The 16,617-nt window shown below is 58.7% G+C and overlaps 1 protein-coding gene across 1 annotated transcript in view; it reads right to left on the bottom strand.

The window, feature by feature from the left end:
• Positions 1-16,617, bottom strand: part of HIP1 (huntingtin interacting protein 1) — a 44,338-nt gene that overhangs the window by 5,619 nt on the left and 22,102 nt on the right. Inside the window, exons 2-13 of the mRNA XM_010000211.1 lie at positions 9,645-9,708; positions 8,717-8,859; positions 8,276-8,332; positions 7,714-7,794; positions 6,526-6,602; positions 6,222-6,283; positions 4,153-4,293; positions 3,552-3,609; positions 1,654-1,729; positions 1,142-1,273; positions 461-558; positions 217-289 (exon numbers count right to left, since the gene is read on the bottom strand). Of these exons, the coding sequence (XP_009998513.1) occupies positions 217-289; positions 461-558; positions 1,142-1,273; positions 1,654-1,729; positions 3,552-3,609; positions 4,153-4,293; positions 6,222-6,283; positions 6,526-6,602; positions 7,714-7,794; positions 8,276-8,332; positions 8,717-8,859; positions 9,645-9,708 (1,062 nt within the window). The remainder of the gene's footprint in view (positions 1-216; positions 290-460; positions 559-1,141; positions 1,274-1,653; positions 1,730-3,551; positions 3,610-4,152; positions 4,294-6,221; positions 6,284-6,525; positions 6,603-7,713; positions 7,795-8,275; positions 8,333-8,716; positions 8,860-9,644; positions 9,709-16,617) is intronic.

Raw genomic sequence — 16,617 nt, forward strand, 5'->3', positions numbered from 1 at the left:
GCCCCGCGGGTCACAGCCCCAAGGCAGCAGGGAGAAGTGCTGAGGGTGTTGGGCAGCACCTGGGATGTGCCCCCCACCCCCAGGGACCCCCACATGGACAGGGATGGCTGCCACAGGGATGCAGGAGCCCTCGGGGACAGGGCAGAGGGGTCACTGCTTGGCCAGCCCGCTGGCAGGACCAGCCTGCCCCTGGGCCCAGGGGGGGTTGTCACCCACCTCGGCCTTGAAGTTCTCCAGCTCCTCCTTCAGGGCTGCAATCTCCCCATAAAGCTGCTCGATCAGCTGGTCCCTGGGAAGGAGACACACCGGGTACAGCGTCAGTGCCTGGGGATGCATCCTGGCAGGGGAAGGACCCCCCGTGCCACAGCAGGCTGGCAGGTGGCTGTGGTGCCATGCAAGGAGGGAGCCCGGATCTCATCCCCACCCCTGCTGCCTCCCTGGCACGGCCAGGGCTGCTCACTTGTCATCCTTGTTCATCCCGTTCTGGCTGTTGAAGTTGAAGGGGTCAGTGCTGAAGGAGCTGCCGAAGATGTCGTCAAACTTATTGTCAAACAGGCTCTGTGGGAGGGCAGCACAGACCTGGAGTGAGCCCAGCACCTCCCAGAAGCCCTCAACTCCTCCACGTCCCCTCATGTCCCTGCCGAGCTGGGCCACGTGTGGGCAGGGCTGCTGAGTGATGCTGCTGCCCAGACACTGGGCCTGCATCCCACCTGCTGCTCTCAGGGTGCTGAATGTGTTGAACAGGAATATGGAGCATCTCTGGGCCATCCCCACCCAACTCCTGGGGCCAGGGCCGGGGGGAGCACCTGGGGACAACTCTTGGTGGAGAGGGACATGAAGACAAGGAAAGGAAGCTGAGCTGAGGGCTGATGCTGAGAAACCAAACATCATCACTGGAGGGCACCAAACCATTAAGAGAAGCACTGTGAGATGACTTCAGCCTGGTTCAGATGGAGTAGGACCCACACCCAGCACCCACACAGCCCCCTGCAATGATGCTCCCCAGCACCCAAGGCCATCCCCACTATCTCAGCCCCCACCATGGAATCGTTTTGGAGAAAAAATTTGGTCCTGGAGCCGAAGGGCACCTGCTGACCCCTCCACAGCATGAGGGGCAGGGGCAGTGCCTTGGTGGTTTTACCTGTGAGGCTGTCTCCATCTCCACCAGGTCCGTGATGGGCTCACTGTCAGGTGAGGATGCCTCAGCAGGGATGACCACCACGGGGCTGATGTGCTCTGACAGGGCTGAGGCACGCAGGAAATTGGGAGGGTTCTGGGGAGGGAGAGGAGCACGGCTGGGGCAGGAAGGACCAGCCCTGCTGCAGAGTTTGGGGCACGGTCAGCCAATGTCCTGCCCCAGCTCTGAGATGGCTGTGCCTGGACGCATGGCTTTGAAGCTGGGACCCGTGGTGATGAAGCCTGGACCCACGGAGATGCAGCCCAGTAGGGTCTCAGGGTTGGTGTGAGGGAATCCTAGTCCCATGCTGGGATGGAGGGGACCTGCTCCATCCCAAGGCATCCGACCCAGGGAGGGATGCAAGGATCAGCCCCACATTGCCACCAGCCACAAGACAGGAGGCACCAGTTCTGGGCACTGTCCCAGTTCTCCCAGCCCAGTTGCTGTTCCTGGCCATGGGGATCAAGAGGTCTCACCTCTGGCAGCTGTGGGATCTGAATCAGCCGCTTGAAGTACTGCAGGTTGCTGGAGCGGTAGAAGAGGTCCTTCAGCCTGCGGGGCCAGGGAGTGGTTAGGGACAGCTCTGGGACCACCCAGACACCCACCCCACATGTGGGGAGCTCCAAGCCCTCACTGGCTCCAGGAGGGTGTCACCAGGCCGCTCTGTGCCGGAGGGGACAGAGGTGTGTGCTGCCACCGAACCCATGGTCGTCCTGGGAAGATCCCACCACCAGCCTCCCACCTCTGGCAAAAACTGACTGCAGGAGGCTTCCTCCCATAAACCCGGGACCTGGCCATCAGAGAGAAGGACCTGGAACTTGAGCGACCTGGTCTAGTGGAAGCTGTCCCTGCCTATGGCAGGGGGGTTGGACTAGAGGATCTTCAAAGATCCCTCCCAACCTGAATCACTGTGAGTCTATGAAAACATGAATTGCAGCAGAACAGCTGCACTGAGTGGCACTGGGGAACAGCCACCCCTGTGCTGTCCTCACTACAGCCAAAGCTGGAAGGGACATCTGAGAAACATCCCCACTGTTCCCACTGCAGCCCTGGCCACCAGTGGGCTGGGGTTCCTGTCTGGAGGCCGCATCTGCACCATCACCCTCAGCTCCCCACAGGAGCAGGGCTGCTTCCCTCCAGGATTTCCAGCTTTGGGGAGCAGTGGCAGTGCCTGATCATGCCACTCCTGGCTTCCCTCCCTCCCAGCCATCCTGGTGGTATCTTGGTGCTGGTGCCACCCACCCCAAGGTGTCTGCCCTGGGTGCTCAGAGCCCACACACAGCCCCACTATCTGCTGATGTCCATGCCTGGTGTTTCTCCTGCGGGTGCTGGTTTGCAGTTTGTGACTTTGAACCCAGCTGTCCCTCAGTGCTGTGACATCCACCCCCTCCATCCATCTCCCCCTCATTTCAACCACTCTAAATAACCACAGACCAGAGATCACAGCAACTGCACTTGCTCCATCTTTCTGGTCTTGGAGGACTGGTTCCAGCACCATTGCTGGGGGTCACCTTGAGACACTCACTGCTAGAAAACCTGACTATTTGTGTCCTCTCTTTTGCACAGTCACTGATCCAGGGGAGACCTGCCCTCACATCTCATTGAATCATGGACTCACAGAGTGGTTCTGGTTGGAAGGGACCTTCAGAGATGATCCAGTCCAATCTCCCACCATGGGCAGTGGGAGGTCCAACCTCCCACTAGAGTGGGTTGCTCCAAGCCCCATCCAACCTGGCCTCCAACACTGCCAGGGATGGGGCAGCCACAGCTTCCCTGGGCAGCCCGGGCCAGGGTCTCCCCACCCTCAGTGTAAAACATTTCTCCCTGTGTCCAACCCAATCCCACCCTGGTTCAGTTTAAACCCTTGTCCCTTGTCCTGTCACTGCAGGCCCTGCTCAAAAGTCTCTTCCTCTTTCCTTCAAGCACTGATTGGCCTCAGGAAGGTCTCCTGGAGCCTTCCCTTCTCCAGCCTGCACAGCCCCAACTCCCTCAGCCTGTCCATAGCAGAGGTGTCCCAGCCCTGGGACCTTTTTGGTGGCCTCCTCTGAACCTGCTCCCCCAGGGCCACATCTGTCCTGTGCTGGGGACCCCCAGGCTGGGGGCAGGGCTGTAGGGGGGTGAGGAGAGCAGAGCAGAGGGGGACCATCCCCTCCCTGGGCCTGCTGGCCACGCTGCTGGGGATGCAGCCCAGGGGACACTTTGGGGTTGCCAGGACACATTGCTGGCTGGCACCACTGCCCTCCCTCTCCATCAGTTGGCTGCTGCCCCCCAGCACAGGGGCCCTGGAATTGCTCCGGGCTCCCTCCACCCTGGGAGCAGCCCTGGAGTACTGCTGGCTGCAGGGACCAGCAGCACCCCGAGGCTGGGCACTCACTTTCTGAACTGCTCCAGGAAGCGATCCCGGTGGCCCTGCAGTGTATCTGCTGGCAGACCTGGAAGAAGCAGTGAGTAGAAACGTCACCAAGAGCCTCCATGCCAGGAAGGAGCATGAAGCAGGGGACAACCCATAGGCACAGCCACCTGGGGATAGGCCTTTCCCAGAGATGCCCACCCTCCTCCTGGGGTCTGAATACTTCGGGCTCAGCATCCTGCTGCTGGAGAAGGTCGTGTCCATCCCCTCCCCAGATACTCCCGGGGCAGGGCATGGCAGGGCCTTCAGGCAGCTGCTTTCAGCATTGGAGGCTGAACCCCAACTGAGGTTGGGGGCTTTGTAGCCAGTGCCTGCCCAAAGCTGGAGGAACTCCTGATGGGCACGGTCCCTGTGGCTGAGGGACACTGGGCAGGGCAGGTTGCTGGGACAGCTCAGTCCCCCAGCACTTGCACCTCCTTGTCCCTTGTGCTGGTGACTCCCTTAACCCCCCAAAAAGTGAGGGAAGGAAACGGGGTGGGGGGCAAACGGCCCAGCCTGAGCAAGGTGGTGACCCCTGGTGTCCCCTTCCGTGTCCCCCCCAGCCCAAGGCACTGGGGACACTCACAGGAGTGGAGCTTGAAGAGCAGCTTGACAGTGTAGTCGTAGAGGTGGCTGCAGTCCAGGATGACCTGGATGAGCGGGGCCAGGCGGCACTGCCCCGCCGCCGTCACCGACACCGAGCGCGACATGTCCAGGGAGCTGAACACTGCGGGGAGGGAACATCAGCACCCAGCAGCACTGCTGCTGCCACACACCGTGTCAGGCACACCCACGGGTGTCACCCGGAGCAAAAAGCCCTTCACCCAGAGCAAGAAACCTGCTCACCCCTGGGGACCCAGCCTGCCGCCCTGCTGCCAGCGCAGCAGGGGGAACATTCCCCACCTGGGGCTCTCATGGAGAACTGGGAACAATTCAGCCTGGCACTGTGGGCTGGTCTTGAGCCCCAGCCCCCGAGGCCACGCAGCCCTGTGCTCTGCCTGTCCCACTGGTATCTGGGTGCTCCAAGCCCTGCCGGGAGCCGCTGGCAGTGCCTCAGGCTCACAATCCTCTGTCCCTGTCATGTCAATTGTACCTCGTGCTGGGTGGCAGAGGTACCCACGGGACAAAGGCACTTCTGCCAGGGCTGAGGTGGGGGATGCTGGGCTGCTGGGGACATGTCCAGTGTCCCCACCCCACCTTGATGGCCCAACCTTGCGGGTCTGCCATGCCTGCTCCCAGCGGTGCTGGTGCAGCAGGCAGAGCAGTGGTGAAGGTGGCAGCTTCATTTCATTGAACCATGGAACCACTGTTGTTGAAAAAGACCTTTAAGGTCACCAAGTCCTACTGTTACCCCAGCCCTGCCAAGGCCACCACTGCCCCATGTCTCTCAGCACCACATCTACAGGGCTTTTGAAACCCTCCAGGAATGAGGACCCCACCCCTGCCCTGGGCAGCCTGGGCCAGGGCCTGACAGCCCTTTGGGGAAGAAATTGTTCCCAAGATTCAAGCTGAACCTCCCCTGGCACAACTTGAGGCCATTTCCTCTTGTCCCATCCCTTGTTCCTGGGGAGCAGAGCCCGACCCCCCTGGCTCCAACCTCCTCTCAGCAGCTGCAGAGCCAGCAGGTCTCCCCTCAGCTCCTTGTCTCCAGGCTGGACACCCCCAGCTCCCTCAGCTGCTCCTCCTCACACTTGTGTTCCAGCCCCTTCCCCAGCTCCCTTGCCCTTCCCTGGACATGCTCCAGCCCCTCCATGTCCTCCTTGTCCCCAGGGGCCCAGAACTGACCCCAGGATTCCAGGTGCAGCCCCACCAGTGCTGAGCACAGGGGGACAATCCTGCTGGTCCCTGTAGTGCTGACACAAGCCAGGATGCTGGTGGCTGGTGCCCACCTGGGCACACGGTGGCTCATGTTCAGCTGCTGTCAACCAGCACTCCCAGGACCTTTTCTGCCTGGCACTTTCCAGCCACTCCTCCCTCCATCCCTGTGAAGGGCAGAGCAGCAAGAGCTCCCAGTATTGCTCCAGGGCCAGGTCTGCACCACATGAGTGAGTCCCTGGCACTGTTCCCATGTCACTCTGCCAGCCCATGGCCACAAGACCAGGGTGCTGCTCTCTGCACCCACACACAACCCTGTCCTGCCAGCACCCACAGCCTGGTGCATGTGGCATGTGGAAGGTTTGCCCCAGAGCTGCTTGAATTTACCCCAAACCCGATCCTGCTTGAGTGTGCAGAGGTGTGTGACAGTCCTGAGGGTTGAGACCAGCTTGTTTTTATGCCTCCTTGCCTGCAGGAGGGCAGAAGGAAGACAGGGTGGCTTCTCCCCAGCCCCCCAACCTCCCATGGCAGTTTGTAATAAGAACCAAAACCTGTCACAAGCCCCTAAGACAGAAGAACTTCAGCCTGTGGAGGCTACAGGAGCAGGGGAGCCCCATGTCTGGGTGGTGGACATGGCAGGGAGTGAGGGGGTGTGATGTGCCCCATGGCACTGCCACGAGGCAGCACAGCACATGGGGACATCAGCTAGTAATCATTTGGGTGAAAGGCCCAGAAAAGAGATGAGTCGTGATGCCCCCAGAGAACAAAGTTCCTGGAGTTCCTGCCCCAAGTGTGGCCCAGCCCCCACCGAACCCCAGCCCACCCTCCGGCAGGACTTACCCGTCTGGAAGAGGTTCAGCTCACACTCCAGGTAGTCAAACATCTCCACAGTCAGCTGGAAACTAGGAGAAAGGGATGAGCATGGTTGGGGAGCATCCCCAGGGTCACACATGGGCCTCGAGCTGTGCCCAGTGCCACCCCAGAGGGACGAGCGGGTGCTCCAGTGTGGATGCACCAGCAAGGCTGGGGGCTCTGCCCACTCCCAGCACCTGTGGCAGGGGTGGGGGGAAGGTCCCACCCCCAGCCCGGGCATGCTGTGCCACCCTGCCAGCACCCACCCCCTTCTCCCTTGCCCCCTGCTCACAAATTATTGACGTCGTTCTCCCCTGCATCGTCGAGCTGCCGGTCAGACATCTGGAGATTGCCCGGGAAACGGGGATTCTGCAGGAGGAAACAGGAGTCAGGAAAGGGGTTGGGAGGATCTGTGGCTTCAGGAGGGCCAGGGCTGCCAACCCAGCTGGTGGCCTCGATGCATGAGGCTGGGATGGCTCTTGGGATGTGCCAAGGGAGTGATGGCAGAGGGGACACTGTTATTTTAATAACACATTCTGGCTTATTCTGTATGAAAACATCTGCCTAATGAACAAGCTCCACTGAGCTAAGCGTGGCTTCCTGAGGTGTGACAGGGCATGGAGCAGCCCAGAGCTGCCACATCCTCTTCAAAGGCCAGCCCAAAGGAACCTGCCCAGCAGAACTGCTCCAGAGGCTGGAAACAAGCTCCTGCTGATGGGGGAAAAACACCCATCTGGGATAATCCCCTGGGAGGCTCCTGGGCCCAGGAGCACCCGTGGCCCAAGGGCCACAGAGTGGGGGGAGAAAAAATGGATAAGGGTGACCAACACTGATTATTTCAAGCTGGGGACAGCACTGGGTGGGACAGGATGGGACCTGATGCTGATCCTGGCCTGGACCAAACATGCCTTTATTCAGTCTTGAGAAGAGAAGGCTCAGGGGAGACTTCATTACATGTTCCAGTACTTAAAGGCTCTCAAGAAGATGGAGACTCCCTATTTACAAGGAGTCACATGGAAAAGACAAGAGGTCATGGGCACAAGTTGCTCCTGGGGAGATTCTGATTGGACACAAGAGTAGAATTTTTCCCCATGAGGACAGTCAGACATTGGAAAAGTGTCCCAAGGGAAGTGGTGGATTCCCCCACATTAAACAGTTTTAAGTCTCATCTTGACAGGGAGCTGAGCCATATCAACTATAGTAGTACCTAGAAAGGTTGGACCAGATGATCCTGGGGGTCCCTCCCAACCTGGCATTCTATGATTCTATGATTATTTTATCTAGGCTAAGGATGGGTACTGGAAGCCTGAGACCTGTCTTCTGGAGGCAGAAGGGTGACCATGACAGAGGAGAGGACCCTCAGGGATGAACAACACCAGGATGGCTCTGCCAGCCCCTCTGCACCATAACTTTGCCACCACTTTCACTCCAGCACCCTGTCACCCACCCCTTGTGGCCATGGGGATGGGACAACTCTCACCTTGGTGTGAAACTCCATCTTGGTTCTCAGCAGTTTGAGGTAGATGCTGCAGAGCTGTCCATAGCCCTCGCTCAGGTGGCCCTGGGGACACCAAAAAGTGGTGAGATCTGGGGTAGGCTGTGAAGAAGCCTTCCCCTGGTGCAGCATGAACAACCCCTCCCTTGTTTCCCCCAGACCCAGCCCAAAACCTCCTCACTGACACCCAGGCTGCAGCCTGCCTTGCAGCAACTGTGCCCAAAGGGTTTGGTGAAGACCTTCTCATCACCTTCTCTGCAGATGGCAGTGCTGCATTTGACAGCCAGAGCCGAGTTTTGCTGGATTTTTTGCCAGAAAACAGGAAGAAGGCACATGATTTTGGTGGAATGGGGTGTTGAAGACAACCAGCAAAGCCAGCTGAGGGAGGTCACAGCAGCCATGGGTCAGCCATGACCCAGCCTGGCTTCTCTTGAGTGACACCAGGGTCCAAGCCATCACCACCATCCCCTACCCTGGTCAGGCCACCAGGTGCTGCTGAGGAACCCCTGGAATGTCCCTGCTGTGGTGAGTGGGGGTGTCAGCTTACCCACATCCTGCTCATGTCGCTCAGCTCATTCTTGTATCTCATGGAGTCTTTCAGGACCTGGAGGAACAATGAGAATAAGGAGGCAAAGCACGAGGGCAAGGTGTGCTGTGCTGGGAGCCAGCACCAAGGGGAGGAACGGGAGGTCTTGGTGCATTCCCAACCCTGCAGCCCTGCTGGTGGCACCACTAGCACCGGCACCACTAGCACCAGCCCCAGCGTGCCTCAGTTTCCCCATCTGCACATAGGGCAGGAAGACCCTTGCTGATGGCTCCTGAACCTGTGCCTGATGCTGCAGTTGGCACTGGTGCAGGGGGGTCCTTGTGCCAGCCCCCACACAAGACCGACCCCCAGGGCAGCACCGACCCATCAGCACCCCCCACCAGCCCACGGGGAAAGGATTTGTCCCTGGGGTGGGTGCTGAGCTGAGGCTGTGACACTCACGTTGGAGTGGCCGTCCCGGAGCAGCTTGTGGAAGACGTGGCAGAACTTCCAGCAGAGCACGGCGTTGCCGGAGAGCGGCAGCCGGTTCACCACCGACCAGAAGGTCTGAGCCCCCTTCTCGTGGTGCGTGCCCAGGATGCAGGGTGGAGACCAGTCAAGGAAACACTCTGCTCCCAGTGTCAGAGAGCGGCCAGCCCAGAGCTGGCTGGTGCCTGTGGAGCTGAGAAGCTGCCAGGCCCAGGCTGTCCCCAAGGGTGGCATGTGCTGTCCCCTCTCCTTCAGCCCCACAACAGCACTCCAGGAGCTCAGTGGCACGTTTGGGGCTGGGGCTGTGCCTCTGCTGAGCCTTCCCAGCTGTTGTGCTGGGATGCTGTGGATCTGCCACCAGCTCAGCTGGCTCACAGGCACCTCCAGGGACAGAGCAGCCAGGCAGACACCCTGCTGCGGGCACCTGCCCCTCCTGCCCCCAGGCAGACACCCTGCTGCGGGCACCTGCCCCTCCTGCCCCCAGACCGACACCCTGAGGCAGACACCCTGCTGTGGGCACCTGCCCCTCCTGCCCCCAGGCAGACACCCTGCTGTGGGCACCTGCCCCTCCTGCCCCCAGGCAGACACCCTGCTGTGGGCACCTGCCCCTCCTGCCCCCAGGCAGACACCCTGCTGTGGGCATCTGTCCCTCCTGGCCCCGCAGCACAAGGCTGGGCACTCCCTGACACAGGAAAGTCACAGCACTGGGAGCTGGGACTCCATCCTGTGCTGGAAAAACCCCTGACCATCACTGGGAGCCCCTCAGGATTCCACCCAGCCCCGCTCAGCACCGCAGGGACCAGCTGTATCAGCACTGCTCCCCAGTGCCATCCTGCCCCTGCCCCTTCCCAGGCCCCGCTCCCACGCTCGCTTGTCCCGCAGCCAACGTTGGGAAGGATATTCCTGGCGTGCTTCTCCTTGACAGCCACTTCCTGAGCATTAATAGCTTTATGGATGCTGACAGTCTGCAAAAGAGAAGCAGTGGAGGGGGGGTGAGATGTGGGCTGCCCTGTTGGTCCCCCCACACCCGCTGGGAACCCCCGGCTGCACCAGCACCTGCTGCTGGCTGGATCCCAGCCCAGCCCCTGCGATGCCAATGGCTGCCGGATGCCTCTCTGAGACATGGTTGGCACCCACCAGGTTCAGCTGCTGCCAGGACTCATTTATTCAGCATAATAATGACGCAATCAAAGCAGCGACCACAAAGGACCCTCTCCTGCCCTTGGGGTGGTGGGATGGGCAAGAAGGAAGGTGATTCCCTCCTCTGCCCTTGAATCATGGGCAGCAGCTGGTGGTTCCTGCTCTGTTTTTAGAGAATCATAAGCATTGGAAGGGACCCCAAAGATCACCAGGTTCCAACCCCCCTGCCATGAGCAGGGAACCACCAGACCAGGTTGCACAAAACCTCATCCAACCTGGCCTTAAAAACCTCCAGGGATGGGGCATCAACAACCTCCCTAGGCAACCCATCCCAGTTCCTCACCACCCTGAGAGTGAAGAATTTCTTCCTAAGATCTCACCTAAATCTCCCCTCTCTCAGTTTAAAACCATCACCCCTTGTCCTATCACTGTCTTCTCAGATGAAAAGCCTCTCCCCAGCTCTTCTGGAGCCCCTTCAGGCACTGGAAGGTGCTCTAAGATCTCCCCAGAGCCTTCTCCTCCCTTCTGGTGATTCTATGATCATGGGCAGCAGCTGGTGGTTCCTGCTCCCCACTTTCTGTGGGGCTGAGCAAAGAGGGTGTTCTGGGGGGCATGGGGAATCCAGCAGCAGGATGGAAAGACCCTCACTGGCTAGAGAGTGGAGCTGGCAGCAAAGGACACAGCCTCAGCTGTGGGATTACAGGGGCAGTAGATGGACCTGCTGCCTTGCACCTGCTGCCACCCACCCCACCAGCACAGCACAAGTGGGTCCCACCACCTGGAGCCCCCTAGAATCACAGGACCCTTCAGGTTGGAAAAGACCCTTGGGATCGTCCAGTCCAACCATCATCCCTGCTCTGCAAAGTTCTCCCCCAAACCATATCCACCAACACCACATCCAGACGACCCCTAAGCACAGGCAGGGTTGGCTGCCCAGCCCTTGGTGGGGCAGGCAGGGCTGCAGGCAGCTCTCCACAGCACAGCCCTGCCCTCTGCTCTGCCAAGAAGGGCAGGACTTGGCTCACAGGTATCCTGGACCTGGGGAACTCCCAACAAGGAGCCCAGACAGAGCCAGAGCTCCCATTTAGACTCTAGAGAGGCAGTGGCAGCATTTGCTGGGCTGGATTTCTAATCCTGCCCCATTCCTGTCCCTAGGGCAGCAGGGCCAGCAGTGCAGTGACACTGCAGCTTGTCCTACATGGCTGCGCAGGGACACCATAAAACCATCCTGGTTGGAAAGGACCTTAAATATCATCAAGTCCAACCATAACTTAAATCGCCCTACCATAACCAGATTTACCCATTCAGTGCTTAAATCATGTCCCTCAGCACCACATCTGTATTTCTTTTAAATACTTCCAGGGATGGTGACTCCACCACCTCCCTGGGCAAACCAGCATGGGACAATCCTGGCTCCAGTGGCTTCAAGCTCTTGCCTGAGAGCTGAAAGAAACACCAGCAGTGGAGACAACTGGGGCCATAAGACATCCTTTCTGGGGCCTGGATGGTGGTGAGCAAGCTCCCAGTGCAGAAGCCAAGAAGCCAACTCTGCAGCTCTGCCAAGCCCTGCAGATGCAGCCCCTTCTCATTAATGAAAAACATAAAACAAAATTCAACATTAAAAAAATCCTCAGAAAGGTGGCAAACAAACCCCTCTGCCTGCAGTGACAGGCTGGAGGATCAGCAGTCTCAGGTGATGTCTACATCCCAACAGCCCCCAGTGACACATGCCACGGGTCCAGCTTCACCTTCTCCACATCCAGAGTCACAAAATCCAAAATCTGTCCCAGCAGTGAGGAGTGCCAGGATGGGCATTTAACCACATCTTGCCTTGAAATGGGAGTCCTGGACCACATGGCCCAAAGCCAGGGCTGGCAAGGGGAAGCTCACAGCCAGGGGTGGGATGGGGACACCACGCTCCCAGAGCTCCCCCAGGGCACGTGCCCACTTCCCTGTCCCTGGCAGACTGGATGGGAGGGTCCGAGGAATTAAGTGGTGCCAGGGGTTTCTGCCTCACTGGGAAAGCTGGAAATGGAGCTCCCAGTTTAAGAGCAGTTTCCTGCCCTATTTTTCTGGTAAAGCAAGGACACGTGTTTCCAACCAAAGAGGCTCCTGGTGACCCTCCAGAGTGGGGAGATACAGTGCGGGAGCGACAGGGGAACTGGCTCTGGGTGGCCTCCAGGACCCTCCATCCCCAAGACCCCCCTCTATTTGAAGCACACATCATGTCTGTGTGGATGGTAGAAAAGTTTCCTGAGGACAAGCTGGATCCCCTGTCCGTGTCCGTGCAGGTGCAGAGGGTGGTCACCTCCCTGCTGCCTCCCCAGGAGGGCAGGGCAGGGTGGGGAGCCTGTCCCAGGAGCTGCCCAGAGCACTGGGACCTGGGAGATGCTCAAACTGCTGCTCCAGCAGCCCTGGCAGCAGCTGCTCCTCTCCAGGAGCTTTGGCTCAGAGACTGGGTCAGAAAGGAGGGAAATTTGGGGCTGCCTTGAAAGCAAAGCTCACGCCTCTGCCATGATGGGGTGGGGTTTGTCACCCTGACCCACAGGTGCCAGCACCCTCAGGCACCTGCAGCTGATGGTATTTTCATTTTAGTTTCATTAAGAGCTTCCACACCACAAGGGCTGGATCCAACCTGCCTTGGCAGTGCCACCAACTCTGCTCCAGATTCCTGCCCATGGAGGGACATCAGCCCCTGTCCCCATAACCAGCAAGCACTGGGAAAGCTGCGAGTCCTGGGAATACTACAAGCACTACTGGAGTGGGACAAGGAAACTCTGGAACACAGAGAGGATCAGGCTGTTTAGGGAATGATCAGGTCAGATCTTACAGACAGGGGATGATCCAACCTCATATCCCTGCCTGAGTAGTTTCTTCTCCCTGTGCAGCAACAAGGGGGTTCCCAGAAACCCCCCACAGGGTCTTTTCTTCTGGCTTGATTTGCTACTGCTGCCCTGTCTCGGGGAAATTCTGTGCTGTTCCCGCAGGACTCCAGGAATCCTGGTGCCAGGGAGCACTGCCTGCCCAAGGAATGAGCTGACCCCCATCCCACCAGACCCCCACAGCTCTCGACCCTCACAGGGAAGTGTTAGACCAGAGCTGAACCACCAGCAGCTCCACACCAGGGGCACCCCCGGCCGTGGTTCATGTCAAACCCCTCTCCAGGCACATGCCCACAGGGACAGAGGAGACCAAAAATGCACGGAGGGACCTGAGATAGAGTGACAGAGCCTTTCTGAGCCCTGAGAAACACATCTGCCTTCCACAGGCACATCCACCCACCCTCATCCCTGCCAGACCTCCCCAAATTCCACTCCTGAACTGCAACCCCGGTGCTGCGGAGCCGAGCTCTGCCGGGGCCGTGCGGCGCCTTCCCGGTTCCAAAAGGAAATGAGTGTTGATTAAAGAATCCTGAGCTATTGCAAATTATTTGGAGAAACTGAGTAAGTCGCAGTGCAGATCCTCTTAGTAATGCTCCCTCATTTCTCCTTAATTCCTTCCTATAAATGGAGAGCTGGGACGGACTGTACCTCCGAGGTGACCAAGCCCCGCAGAGCCAGGGCTCCGGGGGAAGCAGGAAGGGAGACCTGGCTACAAGAAGCCTGGAAAAAAATATCTATGAGCTTAATTAAAAAGCAAATCCCAGCGTAGCAAAGCTTCCCAGAGCTGTGGGGCAGCTTCTCAGAGGACACGTCTTGAACCATCACTCACCAACAGCAAACCACGGGGGCTCAGGGAAGGTTTTTCTCCGGCAAAATCCCCAAGGAAAGGTGGCTGGATAATGCCGGGCTGGTGGATGTCCCATTGGAGACATTAAAAAGACATTCCCATCGTTTAATCCAGGCTATTTGGCTGCATCCACTGCCAGATCCATGAGCACTCCTGTCCCAGCTGGCTACATGCCTGAGCTGCTCCAGGGATGAAGCGCCGTGACCAGGGCTGTGCAAGCATCTCTGTGAAGCTGCTGCTGCTTTTCTCGCCTCCTGCTCCCACCAGATGAGAAAAAAATCCCCCAAATCCCCCGAGTCTCAGATTTCCCTTTGCTTGGGTCACTGGCACAACCACATTTTCCCCCAAGCAACGTTGGACTCTGGTGTTGGAGACCCCAGCATCTCTGCTGCCAGTGGTGGTGGCTCAAGGTGCACCCCTCTGGGAGGAGATGCTGATGCCACCAGCTGGGATGCTAGCAGGAGTAGGAGGACCAAGGTGTACCACAGACAGTTTAGAAATCCCAGGGACACCAGCATGGGGGCCTCAGAGGGTGCTTGGGGACACCTCGTCCCATACCCTGCCCTGCTGCCCCCCAACTGCTCCATGACACATGGGACACCCCAAACTGGAGTCACTGGGAAGACAGCCATGGGCTCCACGAGCTGCACTGAAAGCCAATGGCATCACTGTGAGACTCTTCCTGGCATCACTGCTTCTGGGTCTGCTCCCCTGAGGCTGGGAGGGTGATGACTTCAGAGCTGTGTCACACTTGGTCTACCCACCATCGGGGCTCTCCAGCGTAGGGCAAAGCCCTATGTGAGCGTTATGGAGAAGCTGTTCCAGCACATCTGGTTCTCTCAGGGAAGAAACCACCCAGGAAATGGTGATGAAATGTTCAGAGGTCTCCACCCCACAAGGAGATACAAAATTACTCTTGCCAAGGCCTGGACTGGTGAGCTTAGTAACACCAGCAGAAGGATGCAGGTAAGTGGAAGGACACACATTTTGAGTGAACCCGAGCAGCCCATCCCACCAGCTCCCAGCCTGTCCCGAGGGCATCACAGGTTGGGGTCCACAGGATGATTTGCCCATGAGCTGCAGGTGCAAGGACCTAATCCACTCACTCCTCCTGGCCTTTCCAGAGCTTCCAGCAAAAAGAATGAGTTCAGCACCATCAAGTTCAGCACCCCTTGGACTGGGGTAGGATGAGGCAGCACAATCTGATGGCTCCTCCACCTTCGAGGCAAGCAAAGGGTGGGTCCCAAGGGCTCAAGTGGAAGGGTTTGGTTCCTCCAATGCCAGAGATGAGACCTGGCTACATAGAAAACATCACTGAAAACATCAGACCAGCACCCAACGAGTTGGGCCACAGGGTTTTCCTCCAGTGCCATAAACAATTTAGACAGGTTATTACTTGGACATGTGGCTTTTAAATCCAATTTAAGGAAGAATGAATTTTCCAACACGCAGATAAACCTTTGGGGAAGAAAAAGGATCAGCAAAAAAACTGATTTTGGGGAGAACTGGCAAAAAGCAAGGCCACAGAAGAAGCCAAACCTCACCAACAACCATTGGGTGAGTTGACACTGTAAAACTTGCATCCCTTTGAAGGCTCCAGCTGAAGTAACATCAAGAGACGTCAGCAGAGGCTGCAGAAAAGCCTGGGGAGTGCTTTGGTCACCTCTGGCACTGAAAGGGCTGTCAGGCCCTGGCACAGGCTGCCAGGTGGTGGAGCTCCCATCTCTGGAGGGATTTCAAAGGGTTAGTGGTGCTCTTGGCAGTGCTGGGGTAATGGTTGGACTTGATGATCCGAAGGGTCTTCTCCAAGCAAAATGATCCAATGGGTCCATGACGGGCCAGCACAGGCCACAGCTCCCACTGCCAGGCACTTCTGACCTGCTGCCACTGCAGACCCCAGGGCACAGCCAGACCCCAGCACGGGGGGCTGGGTCCCAGGAGAGGCAGAAAAGCTCCCCAGGACCCCTGCCCACCCCAGCAGCTGCTCCCCATGAAAACCACTCGTTATGCTTCTCACTTAATTACTGACACAGGCACTTGGTCACTCGGGGCTCTGGCTGCCCAGCTGGCTCAGCCATGGCCAGAGCTGCTCTGCTGAGAGGATCCCATGTGCAGATCGTTTCCTCCAGCAGTGAAGTCTGTCTGGGGAGGGAGGATGGATGTGTTTTCCAGGGCTGGTGGTTCCAGAAGGTCCTCCACTGCTTTCAAGTATTCCTGAAATGCTCCCAGTGGTCCCAACCAGAGTCTTCTGCTTCACATCAAATGCCAATATTTGGGCATTCTTTGGAACAGGAGGAAAGAAGAGTGAGGCTGGAAGATGCAGGGAGCAGATGGCAGGAGCTCATCTCCAGACAGGCTGTGGTGACCTGCTGCCTCCCCAGCACCAGCCTCCCTGGGAAGTCCTACCTGACAGGAGCACCCAGGGCGTGGATTGCCCTAGTGGGGTGCTCCCGAATTCAGGGCTGCTGGGGGATGCAGAGCCTGGGGGGGCCCCAGTGGTGCTGGTGGGCAGTGTCCTGTGCCTCCAGCACAGCCAGGACAGGGCGACCCTCACCCACCTCCCTCCAGCTCGGGATCCCGAGGCAGGGCTGGGAGCAGCCAGCCCACACCTGAGGGACCTTCCTGGCCCTATTCCAGCCGCTGGAGCACCACAAACACCAAAATCCCTCTTCCCCCCCGAGAGCAGCACTGGATACGAACTTGCCTCCCTGCAGGAACGGACCCTAAAAAAGCACTTTTCACCCCAAACTGGTTTCCATCCCCAATGCCGGGCCCAGGGGCTGTGACAGCAGCACTGCCTGTGGGGACAAGGGTACGTGGGGACACAGAAGGGCACACGGGGACAGGGGCACTTGTCTCATCACCCACCGGGGAAGCAGGTGAAGCGGCGGCGGGAGCAGCCCCGGGGGGAGCGGCTGCGAGCGCGGGGTCGAGCCCGCTGACCCCCGGAGGGGGGTCCCGCGGCCCCCCCCACCCCCGCGGCCCCTCCCCACCCCGCCCCCCGC

This window comes from Chaetura pelagica, unplaced genomic scaffold, assembly GCF_000747805.2.
Source record: "Chaetura pelagica isolate M959 unplaced genomic scaffold, ChaPel_1.0 scaffold516, whole genome shotgun sequence".
Classification (NCBI taxonomy): domain Eukaryota; kingdom Metazoa; phylum Chordata; class Aves; order Apodiformes; family Apodidae; genus Chaetura; species Chaetura pelagica.